General features: G+C 41.3%; 1 protein-coding gene across 2 annotated transcripts in view; it reads right to left on the reverse strand.

Annotated features, from left to right (window-relative positions):
* The window catches only part of PTPRT (protein tyrosine phosphatase receptor type T), a 1,142,536-nt gene that overhangs the window by 81,612 nt on the left and 1,040,408 nt on the right, over positions 1 to 20,516 (reverse strand). Inside the window, exon 17 of one of the 2 annotated variants that reach the window (XM_055545060.1) lies at positions 8,694 to 8,881. In XM_055545060.1, the coding sequence (XP_055401035.1) occupies positions 8,694 to 8,881 (188 nt within the window). Of the gene's footprint in view, positions 1 to 8,693; positions 8,885 to 20,516 lie in introns of both variants that reach the window. The other variant, XM_055545059.1, reaches the window with a different exon arrangement.

Consider the following 20,516-nt stretch of genomic DNA (forward strand, 5'->3'; position numbering starts at 1 on the left):
CCTGCTTGCCTCTCCTCAGTCATCTTTGTATGAATCCAATGGTTGGTTTTTGTTTATTTTTTTAAACGGTTTTTAGCTGATGTTCATGAAGAGCAGCGAGTACCTAGAACTATGCCAATAAAGAAAGGAAATCCTATCTAAGAAGGTGCATTTCTGTACCAGAGCTGTGTCATAACCATCCTTTGGGCCCTCTGCTGGAAAAGTAGAATCAAGTCTCAAATAATGCCTTTTTAATTATATCCTCTAGTATTATAGATGTAGGACAGTACTGTATCATACCTCTGTGAATGTAAAATATCTTGTACCTGCTTTATGATATGTAGTAGTGACCGTGCTTTATCAGATCTGTTTTTAATGACGTTATTCTAGAATGTTTTCTTTCCAGATGATGATTGAGAAACGTAATTAAAAAAAAAAAAATGGTGCCAGGTACCACAACAGTAACAGAACTTTGCTGTTTTCTGAGGTTTTGGTTTTTTCACTTTTTTTTTTTTTTTTAATGGAGTGTGCTGGATGTCTCTATAATTTTGTTCAGATGACTGCAGAACTTGGAAAAGCTGTTGCTGCTATTGATGCATAACATACTGCTATTGGTCTTTTTATATAAATAAATAAATCTATATATATATACAAAAAAAAACAAAAAAAACAAAAACAACAACAACAAAAAAAAAGTGACATCATTCTGGGTGTCAATGCACCAAAATTGTCAAATATATTTGTATTCCTGTTTTCAAATTTTAGATTGCAAGTTCTTAGAACAGTGTTTCTCAGGCTTTGGCTACTTTGACTACTTTCTGATAAGTCACACAGATCGATCCCTTAATGCTATTTGAAAATTTAAAACAAATTAAAAATTATGACTGATGACTTATTTGACCTTCATGATATTGACTATGACTTTATAAACAACACACCCTCTCCTGACATTCACTCAGCAGACAGATCTACACAAGTGAGTGTAAGCGCATACGTGTTTCCCCCTCCCCGCATTACACACACTTCCAGGGCTTGGGATTGAGGCAGGAGATAGATGGGCCCCAGGCTGAGCAGCTCCAAACAGTCTCCCCCTGACGCTTCAGAACAAGAGATAACAACAGAGCCCTGCTTGAATAAAAGATAAGCTGAGGGGAGGAGCCAAGATGGCGGAGGAGTAGGACGGGGAGAACACTTTCTCCCCCACAAATTCATCAAAAGAGCATTTAAACGTCGAGTAAATTCCACAAAACAACTTCTGAATGCTGGCAGAGGACATCAGGCACCCAGAAAAGCAGCCCAACTCTTCGAAAGGAGAGAGAAGAAATACAGCTCCATCCACCAGAACATCGACACAAGCTTCCCTAACCAGGAAACCTTGACAAGCCACCTGTACAAACCCACACACAGTGAGGAAACGCCACAATAAAGAGAACTCCACAAACTGCCAGAATACAGAAAGGACACCCCAAACTCAGCAATTTAAACAAGATGAAGAGACAGAGGAATACCCAGCAGATAAAGGAACAGGATAAATGCCCACCAAACCAAACAAAAGAGGAAGAGATAGGGAATCTACCTGATAAAGAATTCCGAATAATGATAGTGAAATTGATCCAAAATCTTGAAATTAAAATGGAATCACAGATAAATAGCCTGGAGGCAAGGATTGAGAAGATGCAAGAAAGGTTTAACAAGGACTTAGAAGAAATAAAAAAGAGTCAATATATAATGAATAATGCAATAAGTGAAATTAAAAACACTCTGGAGGCAACAAATAGTAGAATAACAGAGGTAGAAGATAGGATTAGTGAATTAGAAGATAGAATGGTAGAAATAAATGAATCAGAGAGGATAAAAGAAAAACGAATTAAAAGAAATGAGGACAATCTCAGAGACCTCCAAGACAATATTAAACGCTACAACATTCGAATCATAGGGATCCCAGAAGAAGAAGACAAAAAGAAAGACCATGAGAAAATACTTGAGGAGATAATAGTTGAAAACTTCCCTAAAATGGGGAAGGAAATAATCACCCAAGTCCAAGAAACCCAGAGAGTCCCAAACAGGATAAACCCAAGGCGAAACACCCCAAGACACATAGTAATCAAATTAACAAAGATCAAACACAAAGAACAAATATTAAAAGCAGCAAGGGAAAAACAACAAATAACACACAAGGGAATTCCCATAAGGATAACAGCTGATCTTTCAATAGAAACTCTTCAAGCCAGGAGGGAATGGCAAGACATACTTAAAATGATGAAAGAAAATAACCTACAGCCCAGATTATTGTACCCAGCAAGGATCTCATTCAAGTATGAAGGAGAAATCAAAAGCTTTTCAGACAAGCAAAAGCTGAGAGAATTCTGCACCACCAAACCAGCTCTCCAACAAATACTAAAGGATATTCTCTAGACAGGAAACACAAAAATTGTGTATAAATTTGAACCCAAAACAATAAAGTAAATGGCAACGGGGTCATACTTATCAGTAATTACCTTAAACGTAAATGGGTTGAATGCCCCAACCAAAAGACAAAGACTGGCTGAATGGATACAAAAACAAGACCCCTGCATATGTTGTCTACAAGAGACCCACCTCAAAACAGGGGACACATACAGACTGAAAGTGAAGGGCTGGAAAAAGATTTTCCATGCGAATAGGGACCAAAAGAAAGCAGGAGTAGCAATACTCATATCAGATAAAATAGACTTTAAAACAAAGGCTGTGAAAAGAGACAAAGATGGTCACTACATAATGATCAAAGGATCAATCCAAGAAGAAGATATAACAATTATAAATATATATGCTCCCAACACGGGAGCACCGCAGTATGTAAGACAAATGCTAACAAGTATGAAAGAAGAAATTAACAATAACACAATAATAGTGGGAGACTTTAATACCCCACTCACACCTATGGATAGATCAACTAAACAGAAAATTAACAAGGAAACACAAACTTTAAACGATACAATAGACCAGTTAGACCTAATTGATATCTATAGGACATTTCATCCCAAAACAATGAATTTCACCTTCTTCTCAAGCACACATGGAACCTTCTCCAGGATAGATCACATCCTGGGCCATAAAGCTAGCCTTGGTAAATTCAAAAAAATAGAAATCATTCCAAGCATCTTTTCTGACCACAATGCAGTAAGATTAGATCTCAATTACAGGAGAAAAACTATTAAAAAATCCAACATATGGAGGCTGAACAACACGCTGCTGAATAACCAACAAATCACAGAAGAAATCAAAAAAGAAATCAAAATTTGCATAGAAACGAATGAAAATGAAAACACAACAACCCAAAACCTGTGGGACACGGTAAAAGCAGTCCTAAGGGGAAAGTTCATAGCAATACAGGCACACCTCAAGAAACAAGAAAAAAGTCAAATAAATAACCTAACTCTACACCTAAAGCAACTAGAAAAGGAAGAAATGAAGAACCCCAGGGTTAGTAGAAGGAAAGAAATCTTAAAAATTAGAGCAGAAATAAATGCAAAAGAAACAAAAGAGACCATAGCAAAAATCAACAAAACCAAAAGCTGGTTCTTTGAAAGGATAAATAAAATTGACAAACCATTAGCCAGACTCATCAAGAAACAAAGGGAGAAAAATCAAATCAATAAAATTAGAAATGAAAATGGAGAGATCACAACAGACAACACAGAAATACAAAGGATCATAAGAGACTACTATCAACAATTATATGCCAATAAAATGGACAACGAGGAAGAAATGGACAAATTCTTAGAAAAGTACAACTTTCCAAAACTCGATCAGGAAGAAATAGAAAATCTTAACAGACCCATCACAAGCACGGAAATTGAAACTGTAATAAAAAATCTTCCAGCAAACAAAAGCCCAGGTCCAGACGGCTTCACAGCTGAATTCTACCAAAAATTTAGAGAAGAGCTAACACCTATCCTGCTCAAACTCTTCCAGAAAATTGCAGAGGAAGGTAAGCTTCCAAACTCATTCTATGAGGCCACCATCACCCTAATACCAAAACCTGACAAAGATCCCACAAAAAAAGAAAACTACAGGCCAATATCACTGATGAACATAGACGCAAAAATCCTTAACAAAATTCTAGCAATCAGAATCCAACAACACATTAAAAAGATCATACACCATGACCAAGTGGGCTTTATCCCAGGGATGCAAGGATTCTTCAATATCCGCAAATCAATCAATGTAATACACCACATTAACAAATTGAAAAATAAAAACCATATGATTATCTCAATAGATGCAGAGAAAGCCTTTGACAAAATTCAACATCCATTTATGATAAAAACTCTCCAGAAAGCAGGAATAGAAGGAACATACCTCAACATAATCAAAGCTATATATGACAAACCCACAGCAAACATTATCCTCAATGGTGAAAAATTGAAAGCATTTCCTCTAAAGTCAGGAACAAGACAAGGGTACCCACTTTCACCATTACTATTCAACATAGTTTTGGAAGTTTTGGCCACAGCAATCAGAGCAGAAAAAGAAATAAAAGGACTCCAAATTGGAAAAGAAGAAGTAAAGCTCTCACTGTTTGCAGATGACATGATCCTCTACATAGAAAACCCTAAAGACTCCACCAGAAAATTACTAGAACTAATCAATGACTATAGTAAAGTTGCAGGATATAAAATCAACACACAGAAATCCCTTGCATTCCTATACACTAATAATGAGAAAACAGAAAGAGAAATTAAGGAAACAATTCCATTCACCATTGCAACAGAAAGAATAAAATACTTAGGAATATATCTACCTAAAGAATCTAAAGACCTATATATAGAAAACTATAAAACACTGGTGAAAGAAATCAAAGAGGACACTAACAGATGGAGAAATATACCATGTTCATGGATTAGAAGAATCAATGTAGTGAAAATGAGTATACTACCCAAAGCAATCTATAGATTCAATGCAATCCCTATCAAGCTACCAACAGCATTCTTCACAGAGCTAGAACAAATAATTTCACAATTTGTATGGAAAAACAAAAAACCTCGAATAGCCAAAGCGATCTTGAGAAAGAAGAATGGAACTGGAGGAATCAACCTACCTGACTTCAGGCTCTACTACAAAGCCACAGTTATCAAGACAGTATGGTACTGGCACAAAGACAGAAATATTGATCAATGGAACAAAATAGAAAGCCCAGAGATAAATCCACGCACATATGGACACCTTATCTTTGACAAAGGAGGCAAGAATATACAATGGATTAAAGACAATCTCTTTTAACAAGTGGTGCTGGGAACTCTGGTCAACCACTTGTAAAAGAATGAAACTAGAACACTTTCTAACACCATACACAAAAATAAACTCAAAATGGATTAAAGATCTAAACGTAAGACCAGAAACTATAAAACTCCTAGAGGAGAACATAGGCAAAACACTCTCTGACATACATCACAGCAGGATCCTCTATGACCCACCTCCCAGAATATTGGAAATAAAAGCAAAAATAAACAAATGGGACCTAATTAACCTTAAAAGCTTCTGCACATCAAAGGAAACTATTAGCAAGGTGAAAAGACAGCCTTCAGAATGGGAGAAGATAATAGCAAATGAAGCAACTGACAAACAACTAATCTTGAGGATATACAAGCAACTCCTACAGCTCAACTCCAGAAAAATAAATGACCCAATCAAAAAATGGGCCAAAGAACTAAATAGACATTTCTCCAAAGACATACAGATGGCTAACAAACACATGAAAAGATGCTCAACATCACTCATTATCAGAGAAATGCAAATCAAAACCACTATGAGGTACCATTTCACACCAGTCAGAATGGCTGCAATCCAAAAGTCTACAAGTAATAAATGCTGGAGAGGGTGTGGAGAAAAGGGAACCCTCTTACACTGTTGGTGGGAATGCAAACTAGTACAGCCACTATGGAGAACAGTGTGGAGATTCCTTAAAAAACTGGAAATAGACATGCCTTATGATCCAGCAATCCCACTGCTGGGCATACACACTGAGAAAACCAGAAGGGAAAGAGACACGTGTACCCCAATGTTCATCGCAGCACTGTTTATAATAGCCAGGACATGGAAGCAACCTAGATGTCCATCAGCAGATGAATGGATAAGAAAGCTGTGGTACATATACACAATGGAGTACTACTCAGCCATTAAAAAGAATACATTTGAATCAGTTCTAATGAGGTGGATGAAACTGGAGCCTATTATCCAGAGTGAAGTAAGCCAGAAAGAAAAACACCAATACAGTATACTAACGCATATATATGGAATTTAGAAAGATGGTAACAATAACCCTGTGTACGAGACAGCAAAAGAGACACTGATGTATAGAACAATCTTATGGACTCTGTGGGAGAGGGAGAGGGTGGGAAGATTTGGGAGAATGGCATTGAAACATGTAAAATATCATGTATGAAATGAGTTGCCAGTCCAGGTTCGATGCACGATACTGGATGCTTGGGGCTGGTGCACTGGGACGACCCAGAGGGATGGAATGGGGAGGGAGGAGGGAGGAGGGTTCAGGATGGGGAACACATGTATACCTGTGGCGGATTCATTTTGATATTTGGCAAATCTAATACAGTTATGTAAAGTTTAAAAATAAAATAAAATTAAAAAAAAAATAAAAAATAAAAAAAAATAAAAAAGATAAGCTGATCACATTTTTTCTTGTTCTTGTGGTCAAGGAGACATCCCAGACCACATGTGAGAAGGGGTCACATGTCCTCAGGGGTCAAAGGAAGGAGAGGGGTGCCAGCCCATAATAGGTCCTGCCAACCTCCCAGAAACCCTCACTCTAGAAAATTCATCCCTCACACTAGAAAATTCATCTTGGCTGAAAGATGTGCATGCACATTGGAGAGGGCCCTGAGTCAGACCAAATATGGACATGAGCAAGATGACTGGCTGACGGGACCTCGAAAATTCCCCCATATAAGAGACCTAAGCCACTCCTATTGGGCGAAAAACTCTGAGTCCACCTGTGGATTCTTTCACATGTATGTCACTTCTAATAAACGCTTTACCTGCTTCACAATCTTTGTCTCTTTGCTGAACTCTTTTTTCAAAGCAGACAAGGACCGAGGTCCTGCTTCTAGCTGCTGTATCCCACAGGCCCCTGAGACCAAGATCATTCAAGAAACCTCCTAGGAAATAAGGCCCAGGGAGGCGAGGTGATGGGACTATCTCCTGCATTTCTTATCCCAATATCCTCCCAAAATTTATAGATTGAATATGTGAAAAATGCTGTTTCACTTAGACCATATTTGAAATTAACTGCTAGCTCTCCTGAGCTGGTAATTACTTACATTCATTGACATAAACGTTTTTGTTCTCATAAATGTGTCAAATGTTCCCCTTGCTACCATGTTTTACACTCTCATAAAGTTTTAGGACCAGACAGGCTCTTAGTAATCACCGTATCCAAACTCTTCATTCAACTAATAAAGACTTTTAAAAGTCAGATTGCAAAACCAGAGGCCATGCAGTTTGTTGCATTGGAGTCTGGCCCCCTCCCCCACGGTTTGGCACAACTTCATGACCTCACACAGCTTCTGAAATACTGCTGTGTAAGCTCTTTCTCAGAATACAGTCTGAGAGTTAAACTTAGTCCTCAGTACCAAGAATTGCAAATGCGTAGCATCTGAGTCAACGCATTTTCACTGCACACACTGAACTGAACCTAGCATATCTGGGCCACATGCTGCATGTGAAACAGAAAAAACACACCACTGCCACGAGAAAACCTCGTGCAAATAACCCGGAGCCTGGCACACAGCACACACTCAAAAGATATTTCGGGAAAGAGGAGAGGGAGAGAGAGGAAAAGAGAAGAAAGAGATGCTCTTTCCAAAGCTGCTTGCAGCTGCATTCCGACTGGCACAGGAAGGGTGTAAAATTCCTCCAGGGAAGTGAGATGCTCTTTAGGGCAAGAAAACATCTTAATGAGTTTCTCCTTTTTTTATTCGATTTTTTGTTTGCAAAAGGTGAGGCCTAATGGGCAAGGACTGAAACAAAAGGAGATAAAGAAAGCTAAATTGTTCCGCATAAAAAAAGTAAAGGGAGTGTGGGAGTTCTCTTTTGGCTGCTAGAAAAAAAGGAGGAGGAAAAAAAGGAAAATTTGAGGACCCTAAAAAGAACTTTGGGGAAGGAAGTGGATAGAGACCTGTCAGGTGACCAGAACCTCAGAAGGACTTGCATTCAGGTGCTTCCTGTACTGCAATCCTGTGATTTCACAAACCTCAGTAACAACTGCTACTCACAAGTCCCTGGCAATAGGGACAGGCTGGGGAGCAAGGTAAGGGATGTCCAAGGCAAGGATGCAGAGGAGGTACAAAGGGGGGATGGCGGTCACCAGATGAGATATTGACTGGGGGGTGTTGAAAACACAACAGCAGCATGACCATGAGGCAAGAGGCGACCAGGAGCAAGCAGACCTCCTAGAAATCACTGGAAGGCAGGGGACATCTCCTGGTTTTTCTTCAACATGTAGGATGGGGGCTCAAGTCATTCTCTCTTCCTATTGAAGGAAGATGTGACTCCAAACTGATGCAGCAGATCTGGGTGGGGACTGAGACAGTGTATTTCTGACATGCTTCTGGGGGCTGCCGATGCTGCTGGACCAGGGACCATGCTTTGAGTAGCGAGACCAGCATCCAGGAGGCTTCTGCGCCCACCAGGGAGTTTCCTGCAGGGTGGTCTCTTACCTCATACTCCTCCTTGAACCCGTAGCCCTGGCCCCTCTTCATCTGCGTGATGTGCTGGAGCAGGTCAGCCACCCGGATGGCGGGCTGGAACTGGTCCCGGGGATAGCTCATCTCCACGGGGTCGCAGGCTCGATAAGGGTGAGTCTGGATCGTGAGGGTGGGCTGCGCCAGCTCCCCGCGGCTGCCATCTGCTTCAAAGAGAAGGAGGCAGAACAGGCCATCACCTATAGGAGCTTTGTCCTCTGTCCCTCCCCCAGCTTGACAAGGGGAGGACCGAGGGAGCTAACTCAGGACGGCTGATCAGGGAACTTCAGAAAGAACAGAGATGGTGGTTTCCCTGGCCTGGTTGTAGTGGCAGGTTTAAGAAAATAAACAATCAACCAACCAGTGACACAATAACCTGCAGTCTGTTTCTACTTCAAGGGTGCATCTTTAGGGAGTAAAGCCAAGCTTCCGGGCTGGCTGTCAGCTCTGTCCGTCCTCCACACTTGTCAGGGTGGTCGTGGCCAATCCAGGCCAATCCAGAACCAGTGAGAAGCCGGCAGGCTGGATACTGGGAGCACCCTCCTGCAGCCTGCTTGGAATGTCTTGGTGGTCCCTGGAGATCAGAGCCACTTGTCTGCTTCTGGTCCATTTGACTATATCCTTGCGACCTGGTTTCTCTACCAGTTTGTTTCCTTCAGGTTGTACCCTGGAAGGAACTGCAGTCAGTCTTGGATCCACAGTAAAAAGCAGGGACCCTCACTCTCTCAGCTGCTGTCTCCAGCTATGGCATCTGCAGTGTGATCATTTTCTGCCTACTGTCTGATTTCCCCAGCAAGTAACACTCTTAATCCAGGAGTGATGCTGTACCTACCTCGCAGGTAGAGAGGCCTGAACCTCCTCCTTCAGCTACTTCTCCCAGGCCCAGGCCGTATACCTGATCTCCTTCATCACCTCTCGGTATAAGATCTATAATCTCCCCTGCTAATAATCTTTAGACGCACTGAATTGAGTTAACTGCCCTGTATTAGTTGGGCCACCCTCAAAACTGATGCCTGTTGAGGGTGGAATTTGAATTCTTCTGCTCTCCTTGTACCAGTAAAACCACATTCTTACCCTCTGAACTCCCTGCCAGCCACACACCATCAATCTTCTAGGGCCAGTGCATCTCATCCAGAACCATTCAGGCTTGGTCTATCCTCCCAGAGACATGGACAGTCTATGCCCTAGACCGCTGTGTTTGTGGTGTGCATGATGAGGACTGCCAGATTCAATGTGTCTTACCCAGATGTTTTCAGACACTGCAAGGCACCAAGGCAGACCCCACGAGGTCTATGCCACACTCATTTCCTGGGAGGTTTAGTGTGTATTTCCTCATTTTCTGCAACTTGTCTTTTCAAAATCCATGCATCTTTCAGTTTGTCTCGATGTCACAATAATCCCTCAAACACTGATTCTGTAAAAGTGAACTTTCCTCCTATGCATTGCCATGAGCAAAGCTGTTCTTTGTAAGGAAATGATGGCCAACAGAAAGATCTAGAACTTACAGGTTTCTGCACCAGGAAGAAGGGCCTAGATGTAAGCACATGATGTAAGAAGGTAAGATGTAAGCACAAGTTTCCTGGCAAGCATGAGGAAAATACAGCTTATTTTTCTCCTCTGATGTGAGGTCATAGGTAACTCATCTGCACTGGCATTGCTTCAACACAGAGCTGGCAAATGTGGGCACTGTGTCTCTTCTCCATCACACCCTTGTGATCGGGAGTTAAGGTTCACTGAGACTTCACCCTGTGCCAGGGACTCTGGCAGGCACTAGAAATGCTCCAAAGACAGGTTTCACCCTTGACAGTCTAGTACAGCGGTCCCCAAGCTCTTTGGCATGAAAGACTAGTTTTGTGGAAGACAATTTTTCCACGGATCCAGGGTAGAAGATGGATTTGGGCTGATTCAATTGCATTACATTGATTATGGCCCAGCTGATCTGCAGGAGGTGGAGCTCAGGTGGTAATGAGAGTGACGGGGAGCGGCTGTAAATAGAGAGGAAGCTTCATTCACTCGATGGCTGCTCACCCCTGCTGTACAGCCCAGTTCCTAACAGGCCATGAGCTGGTACCAATCTGTGGCCCAGGGGTTTGGAACCCCTGTAAGGTGGACAGACAAGGAGACCCATTGGAAGCACGAGAAGAGACGTGGGAAAAGCCAAGCACATCTATGTAAGAGCAAGGAGGCTGGGATGGAGCAGAAGTGGAGGGTGGAGAGGTGATGGGGGCAAAGTTGTAAGAGATGGTGTGAGGTAGGCCTAGAGAGGTGTGAATGTCTACAAACCTTCAAACCAGTAGGAAGGATTTTAAGAAGATGCCTTCTTTTTAAAGACACATTATGTCTTGTAGCTCAGTGATAAAGAATCAGGCTGTCAATGCAGGAGACATAAGAGATGTGAGTTCAATCCCTGGGTTGGGAAGATCCCCTGGAGGAGGGCATGGCAACCCACTCCAGAATTCTGGCCTGGAGAATCCCCATGGACAGAGGAGCTTGGCGGGCTATAGTCCATAGGGTCGCAAAGAGTCGGACATGATGGAAGTGACTTAGCACATACGCCTTGTTGGTATCCCAGCTGCCGTGGATATGTGGCATCCTTCTGGTGAATATCACCCATGGGGCTGGAGAAGAAAGGAACACCTGGGTTTGCTTCTCCAGATGCTGTACTTCATGGTTTCCCAGGACAGGATGAATCAGAGTCAGTGCCTGGAGCCCTGGGAGTGTCTCCTACCTAAGCCACCATCATATACGGGGACAGATATCTTCAGAGACCCATGGGCCTGAGTGGCCTGGGAGACCAGCTGCCTGGCAGAGATAGGCTTCTTAGGATCAAGCACCTGATGAGTTTTGTGAGATGCCAAGTGTTTCCAAAACCAAACAGCTACCAATATGGATGTTTTCCTCTAGACACATTGCTAGACAGACTGTAAACTCAGTGTCAGCAAAACCAACGCTGGAATGGAAAATAAATGTGTCTGAAATTTAGCAACTTGTATTGCTGTAACATTTGTAATGATGTCAGTGCTGGTGCTAATGATGCTGTGAAGACTCAGAACCAAGGGACTTTCAAGGTTTATTAATTCAACTAGTTGGACTCCCTTTTCCAATGTATCTTACTTCACCTATTCCCTTATTAACCTCTGATAATGCAGAAGTGATGCCTTTTATCACACCCCATTTCACCAGACGCACTATACTTAATTTTCCATCATTAGGTTTAATGAAAACCCAATTTCACAACTCACTTCTCTCAGGAACCTACAAGTAATGCTACGTTTTTATCAGCCCCAATTAAAAAGCGTTATGATGTTCCTATTCGAGAGGGAGCCTTAAAACTAATGTGCGATTCTGTTGCTAATTCAACAAGGGCGCTGGAATCCACATGCTGCTCATAAAATGCAACTCGAACCAGCTGGCCCAGGGAGAGAACAGTTTTCATTCTTCTCCTCATCAGACCCTTTCATGCCATTTCAACTTCTCATTTATGGGTCTTGCATGTTTATTTATCACATAATAATATTTTGGATTTCTTCTGTACTTTTTTCTATAGCTGTTGTCTAGGGCTTGAATTCCCTCCCCACCCCCGACCACCTCAACGAGTCTCGCTGCTGCCTATGAGGCACTTGCATGGCGAGCAGAGGGCTTATGGTGACGTGTATGAGCTGCCGGGTTACCACACTCCCTCTGATTTCCTCTTTCCTGTCTCTTCTTCCTTGGCAACCTGGCTTTGACCTTCTCTTTCTTTTTTATTCTGCTTCCAGTCATTACAGATCTTCCGCTAATGTCAGCTACATATTTCTAATCACTTGCTAGGAATAGCCACTCCAACCAGCTAACAAATATGAACTGAGTACCTACATTGTACAAAGCACAGTGTGAGATACAAGTACAGACAGGAGGGTGGAGGAAAGCGTGTTCAGAGGAGGAGGAGCTGCCACTTGTAGGAGAGAGGTGCGTAAACACTTCTGACAAAAGTGAGAGGGGATGGGCTCTGGGAGGTGGAAGGTAACATGCTACAGAGTCAGGCTCCGTGGAAACATTCCTCAAGCTTTAAGCAGCACACTCCATTTCTGTGGAAATATTCCTCAAGCTTTAAGCAGCACACTCTGTTTCTGTGGATTTTGCTGTCACTGTGTACAACCTGTATCAGCTCTGTCCATTTCCATGGTGATGGAAATAGTCTGTATCTCTGCTGTGCAATATGGTAGCCACTTATCAAATGTGACTACTGAGCATGGGAAATGCAGCTAATGTGATGGGCAAACTGTATTTCACATTTTGCTTAATTTTAATTCACTTAAATTTAAAATCCCACATGTGGCTTATAGCTCCTGGACTGGGAACCGCAGATCTAGAGAAAGATACAGGAAGAGGGAGAACATTCTGGAGTTACATAGAAGGGTAAAGAGGTCCAATGGAAATACAGCATGGGCCACGTATGTAATTTAAATTGCTTTCCTTATAGCAACATTAAATAAGGTAAAAAAACAACAAGTGAAGTTCAGTAAGAAATTTTGTTGAATCCAATGCATCAAAATGACATTTCAATGCAAAACTGGTATAAAAGTATTAATGATATATTTGACGTTCTTTACTCATACTAAGGCTTTGAAATCCAAAGTGTATCTTATAAAGCGTTTCAACTCAGCCGTATTTCTAGTGCTCAACAACACATATGGTCAGTGGCCACAGTACTGGACAGGGCAGGTATATACACAGACATCCAGAGTCAAATCAAGTTCCAAAGAGAGACGACTTAGAGCTAGAGTGAACTCCAAAAGGCACCTACCCATACAGCTCTAGCAGAGCACTGTCCAGTGGAATGTCATATAAGGATGAACGTGCTCTATATCTGCACATTCAATATGGCAGCCACTTCCTGCATTGGTAGATGGATTCTTTACCACTGGTCGTGCGACCTAGGAAGCCCCTATGACTAACACGCACCTCAAATATGGCTAATGTGACTGAAGAGCTGAATTTTTAACTTAATTTCAATTAATTTAAATGTAAATAGCCACCTGTGGCCAGGGGCAACTTCATTGAATAGTGCATATCTATATAGTTATGCCTTCAAAATTTTTCTTTAAATCAACTTTGAATCAGTTTTACTTTATCTCATTATGAATGATAGTGAAATATAAAATCATAGGCATAATATGCTACTTTTGACTTAAACTAGGATAGGGGCTTCCTTTGTGGCTCAGCTGGTAAAGAATCTGCCTGCAATGCAGGAGACCCAGGTTCAATCCCTGGGTCGGAGAGATCCCCTGAAGAAGGGAATGGCAACCTACTCTAGTATTCTTGCCTGGAGAATTCCAGGGACTGTATAGTCCATGGGGTTGCAAAGAGTTGGACAAGACTGAGAGACTTTCACTTCACTTCACTTCAAGTGACTAAACAGGATAGGTGTGCATAGATTTGTGACCTTCGAGAAAGTGTATGTTCACACCACACCCCCATCTCATATCTCCCTCGGGAATGTGTTCTTACCCAATGTAATGGCAGACAGAATTACCTTGTCTCCCAGTCTTAAATCTGACCAACTGTCTTGTAAAACTAATAGTAAATGCAGTGCTACCTCACTGTGCCACATTCTAAACAGCTGAAATGGTCATTATATAGTTGGCAACTGACACTTCTATACTTTGTTATTGAGGTAATAACACTGGCTCAAAGGACAGAAACATTTCATCTTTTCCTATTTTCTTTCCTGGGCTCAGAGAATCTAGTAAGCCAATACAGGGATCATGCATCTCCAAGTCCTTCCTCTTCCTCAGTCCCTTTTATTGGCAAAGACAAAAGAAGGTGGGACTTCCCTGATGGTTCAGTGGTTAAGAATCTGCCTTGCAATGGCAGGGATGCAAGATTGATCCCTGGTTGGGGAGCTAACATCCCACATGGCTTAAGACCTGGCACAGCCAAAAAAAAAAAAATTACAGACAAAAGAGGGTAGATAAACACCTCTGTACCCCAGAATGCAAATTCAGTATTAAGAAAAAAAAAAGCTGTCATGGGAAGAGTCGTAATGTGCTTCTGGATTCCTTTGCTTAAAGAAATCAATCTTTCTCTTCGTGGGGAGAGGATGAATTTCTTCTTCCATAGCTCTCATGAGATGGAAGGATGGTGGAAGACACATCACACAGAAGAGAGAACTGTGGACATGCATTACTTCTTCTGCTTCAGCCACAAGAAGAGGATTCCGATCGGCTGAACAGCAAAAGCGACAGTAACTGCCTTCTCTGCTTATTCGCAAACACTGGTCCTGGAGAGACCGCTTCTCCTTCAGAGTTAAGAAAACAGAAACAAAACAGCACAGAGTCTTAGAAAAACCCACGATGTGAAAAAGAAGAAAAATAACACTCTGGATGCTGAGAAAAATAACGTTTTCAAGAGAAAAGAGTACTCTGTGGTGACTACTGACTCAACAGTCATCCCCCAAAATCTTCCTTTCTGGCAGAACTTCCAAATAAGCTTGGGTGCCCACACACTTTCCATGTGACTCAGAGAAGGATGGCCCTACTCCAAGACCCAGGGGCAAATCCTGATTTCCTTAAGCCATTTGGGTGTTTCTATCATCTCTGCCAACTCTCGAACATTTTCAGTGAGTAGGAGGGATGTTCTATTAGGGGAGTTCTACTTTCTTCTAGGGAAGATGTCCTTGCTTCTAAGAAGGATACTCCAGCAACTTCCGTCTCCTATTGGACACTACCATGCGTGGGCTTGATGCTTGGAACTGCTAAAGCAGTCTGACCTCCTAGAGGGGATCCAGGCTGAGGACGGTGCCAATATGAGATGGCAAAGTGGAGAACCTGAAAGGAACTGGAGCCTTAATGGCATTCTTGTTCATATCATTCCACCAAGCCATGGAACCTCCTCTAAGTCCTGACTCCCTCTTTTGTAAGATAGTACATTAACCTACTGTTTAAGCCCATTTGGTTTTTTTCTGTAACTTACACAATAGAAAATAGAAAGGCATTTGAGTTGGTATGGAATTCAAGAAAACATGGAAAAATAAAGGTAGTAAAAGATTAACTATGAGGACAGATGTTTCAAAATATGGATTGAGCAAGGCCAAGAAAGATGAAACCAAAACGTATTAACAAAACCAGAATGGACACTGGAATCTGTATTGAGAATAAGCAACAGGCAGACACTGGGAAGAATTAGAGAACTCTGCAGTGAATATACAAGGGAATGAGAACAGCAAGGCTCCTGTTTTCCGGGTATCTATCATCTGCTCATGTGTGTTCATGTGTGAAGGCACCAAAAAGACATTTTCAGAGAAAAGAAAACAGACGCATAAAGGCAGATAATTGCTGTTATCAAAGAAGAGAACAGAAGACATGAAATAGATGTGATAATAAAGGATACAATGTAAAAACAGCTCTTTGGCAGAATAAACCCCCCAAATTTTCAAATGTAAAGAGCTCTCCATTGTACTACTTAAAAATAGAACAAATCTCTTGATAATATTATTAAACATTATTGATGTGCAAAAACGCAGATAAACATCTAGGCTGGAAGAAAAGGCTATCTATAAAGAAAAAGAAAAAATGCAAACCATATTTTTTGTTGCCTAAATTTAAATGCCCAAAATCATGGGAATAAAATTGTTGAGGGAAAAATGCTGTGACTCCCAAATCATACAGTGATAAAGTTGTTTTTCATTTATGAGGCTACAGAAAGATGTTCCCTGATGCACAAAGACTCAGGAATTATACTGGCTCTGATTCTTTTCTAGAGGTGTGGGGAGGTAAGGGGAAAAAAAGGAAAAAAATCTTTTAGGTAAAAAAATAAAAAACGCGAAAGATTGGAGGGAATCATGTTATAAAAGAACCAATTTGTTATACAACAAAATCAGTTAAACAGAGATATGAGTATGAAAACCAAAATAAATGTGAGTTGAAACAGAATGAACTGTAAAAAAGAATTCTTAAAGAGAAACGATGTAAAAACAGCTAAACTAAAAATACTGGATTAACTTCTGAAATGTTACTAAGGAAAACCGGGAAATGGTGACTGATGAATCACTAGAAAAGGTATATATATTAACTTCTTTACCTTTTGCAGTGGACAGCCAATATATACTATTTTAATCTTGTTCTTAAGTGAAGGATCTAATTTTAAGCACATGTATGCATATCTGTGTCAATGTTTGTGTGTGTGTGTGTGTGTGTGAACACCCTTAAGTTAAAGGTTTCAATTAGTAGAATAAAAGGAAGAGTATATACCAGGGAGCTCTGTTCAATGTTACGTGGCAGTCTGGATGGGAAGGGAGTTTGGGGGAGAATGGATACCCGTATATGTATGGCTGAGTTCCTTTGCTGTTTACCTGAAACTATTACAATACTGTTAATAAGCTATATGCCAATACAAAATAAAAACCAAACAATAAAAAGAAGGGTGTACAGCTTTCAGATAGAGACAACAGACAATGGAAGCTCTGGACCCAATCACACCTGTGTCTAGTTCCACATGTGTTCTCTGTGTGTGAGACAGCAACTGCAAATCTAGCAGTCAGCATACAAAATCTTGCAATATCACAGAAAATCTTCCTGTCCTGAAAAGCACATGAGAACCACCCTATAGGACTGTTTTCATAATCCAAGACATGTTAATTCCCACAGAACAAAATCGCCTCCACTAAAGATGAATTCAAAGTGGAAAAATAAAAGACAAAGAATGACAAGCCGTGTGAGGAAGCTTATCCCCACGAGAGAAAGTCAGAAGACATGATACACAAAGAGATATGCCTACCAAGAATTGAAAATAATAAAACTGTCTAAGAGACAATAAAATAAATACACTTAGACTGATTAAGGAGAAAATGGAAGGATCATGAACCACAGCTTAAGGCAACACATCATGGGAAAAAGATGGGTGGCTTTGCACAATACAAATCTAACTTCTAGAGATGAAAAATACAGTTAGTGAAAGTAGTAAGTAAATAAATACAAGAACAGATGTTAATGGGACATAATGGAAGTTAAGGACACAACAGAGAAGCTGAAGAAATATAAAAGGTGGCTCTTTCCTTTGAAAACACCGATAAATTAGACAAGCCTCTGCCAAAAATGATTAAGCGAAAACGACACACATAAAACCACTTTACAATCATCAGAAACGGGTGGAACACTTTTATCACACACTTGGTCTGGCAAGCAGCAAAGTGTCTCTCGGTGATACCCTGTGATCTATGAGAGCCCCACAAACTGGGGCTCCATCTTTCCTGATGCTCCTCCAGTCCACGGGTCTACAGGGTTTCCATGCATGGTCATGCACTCTGTGCACTGCTTGATTTTAGACAGAGCCATTCAAGTAATAGCCTTGTTCTTATGACTGCTGCTGAAGCTAAGCTCCAAAACTTTGGCCACTTGATGCCAAGAGCTGACCCATGGGAAAAGACCCTGATGCTGGGAAAGACTGAGGGCAGGAGGAGAAGGGGATGACAGAGGGTGAGACGGTTGGATGGCATCACTGATTCAATGGACATGAGTTTGAACAAATTCCAGGAGATGGTGGATAGGGAAGCCTGGCATGCTGCAGCCCATGGGGTTGTAAAGAGTTGGGCAGGACTTAGCGACTGAACAAAAACGACAACAATCAGTCTTTAGCTGTTCAAGTGACCAGTGGTGGGGATCATTATTTTTACTTTGGGTAAATCATAGAATGAAAAGGTTCACCCATGTGGTCTCTGGGGAAAGAATAAGTGAATTATTAGTCTGTGGCTTAGGGACCTAAGAGCTGAGCCAGAGTTAGGAAGGGAGACCTCTGTTTAGAGTCTCTCCTGTGGGTCAGGAGTGAACTGGGCCCTCATGAGGGGTTTTGTACGTGTGTGCACATGTGCACATGTGTGTATGTGTGTGTGCGCGTGAGCAAGACTCAGCAAACACATGAGTGTCCCCTCACCTCTGCTCCAGTCAGAGGGAAATGTTTTTGTTTTTGTTTTATCTGTTTTATAAAACTTATTTCTAGGTATGGTTGTGTTTGAAGAAAGGATTTCACTATTAAAAAGAAACTATGAAAGTCATTCTTTTTTTTCCCCCATTTTGTCACAATTGCATGAAAATCAGTGGGAAAATGTCAAAACAGCAAAAGTGCTGATATCAGCCAGGGTTCACAGAGTAGGTTTTATGAACTTAATTCAAACAAAAATGCAGATTGCTTGCTGTGCCAGAAGCAAAAGACCTGTAGCAACAAGAGGATGCTTTTTGGTCTTAACTGCTCAGTGAGCAAACTAGGATATGAGAGGAACACCGCCGTGGGGCTGTGTGGGGTCTTGCAAATGTCCTGCCGAACCAGAAAGGAGAAAGGGTGTCACTCTGGACTTTTAACGTGTTTCAGCTCATTGGAAACACAAACTCTTTTTTCATCATACCTAAAGAGAAAGTCACTCAGTTATGTCTGACTCTGCGACCCCATGGACTATAGCAGTCCATGATATTCTCCAGACCAGAATACTGGAGTGGTAATTGGGATCTTCCCAACCCAGGGATTGAACCCAGGTCTCCTGCATTGCAAGTGGATTCTTTACCAGTTGAGCCACCAGGGAAGCCCAAGAATACTGGAGTGAGTAGCTTATCTCTTCTTCAGTGGATCTTCCTGACTCAGGAATTTAACCAGGGTTTCCTGCATTACAAGTGGATTTTTTACCAGCTGAGCTTACCAGGGAAGCCCAAGTCCAGTATTTAATTACTGCATATTCACCATCCACTTTTACTTTCAGAGGCACTTAAGTTTTGGTATATGTGCCTAAAAAACCTTTGTAAACAGATGATACAGCACGGTACACATTTGGCTGGTAAGAAATGGCTTCCTGTGAAGTGTACACTTAGCAGATGAGAACGAAGTATGTTAAGAAGAAAATGTGCGTTTCCTCAATGTTGAAATAACATTGTGACATAACCAATGTGAGGTTATTTAATACCATCAGCAGAAGGTTCTGTATATGGTTGGTCATGTCAATATATAATAGATAGAATATTCCAAAGAACATAGAACATGTCCTGCTTAGTAAGTTACTTGAACCAGAAATAATAAAGAAAAGTAAATTGTATGGTTTTGATGTTATTGCAAGCAGGAAAGAGGGATTCTGCGGTGGCTATTGAGAGAGGTTCATACAGGGGGGATGACAGACTGTGTGGTGGAAGGGTGAGTTTATCTAAGGCTGAAGGCTGCAGCATTGCTGTGACTCCAGCTTGGGTGGGACATTACGGTGTTTCTCTCTAGCTCGAGAGTTGTGCTCACACTATAAATAAGCAGCTGAACATCTTGTGTTCTGTATCTTTCCTTGCATTCCAAGACCCTCATCTTCACAGGAAGGTGTTTGATGGAGAGAAAAAAAGGTAAATAATGCATCACACTGAAAACATCGGCTTGTCTTATTTCCTCTCTTTCATTCATCAAAATCATCATAAGACAAAGCTATGCAAAATACTTGCCGAGTAATACTTAGCCAAACTAGAAAAACTCAATTTTGTCAGGTTTTACAATCTTCAGCCTGACAGGTGACTCTGTCTTTTGTTGATGTATAAGAAAGAGAAAATGAAATGACTAAACTTGTCTGGGAGAGGAAATTTACATGTGCAACAGCTGTTTGAAACAAGTTTGCCATTATCCTGGGTGGAAAGGTGCCTGATTTCTCCATTTCAAACCATGCCCCTGGATTCTTAAGCAGTGTGTGTGGATATAATAAGGTATAGGGACAACTGAACACAAATAGAGGGGAAGCAGCGCAGTTGTGGCGTTACAAGACTGACCATCCTGGTTTTGCCACTAAATTGTCTTGCATAATGACTT

The sequence above is a fragment of the Bubalus kerabau genome, chromosome 13 (genome assembly GCF_029407905.1).
Source record: "Bubalus kerabau isolate K-KA32 ecotype Philippines breed swamp buffalo chromosome 13, PCC_UOA_SB_1v2, whole genome shotgun sequence".
Classification (NCBI taxonomy): Eukaryota; Metazoa; Chordata; class Mammalia; order Artiodactyla; family Bovidae; genus Bubalus; species Bubalus kerabau.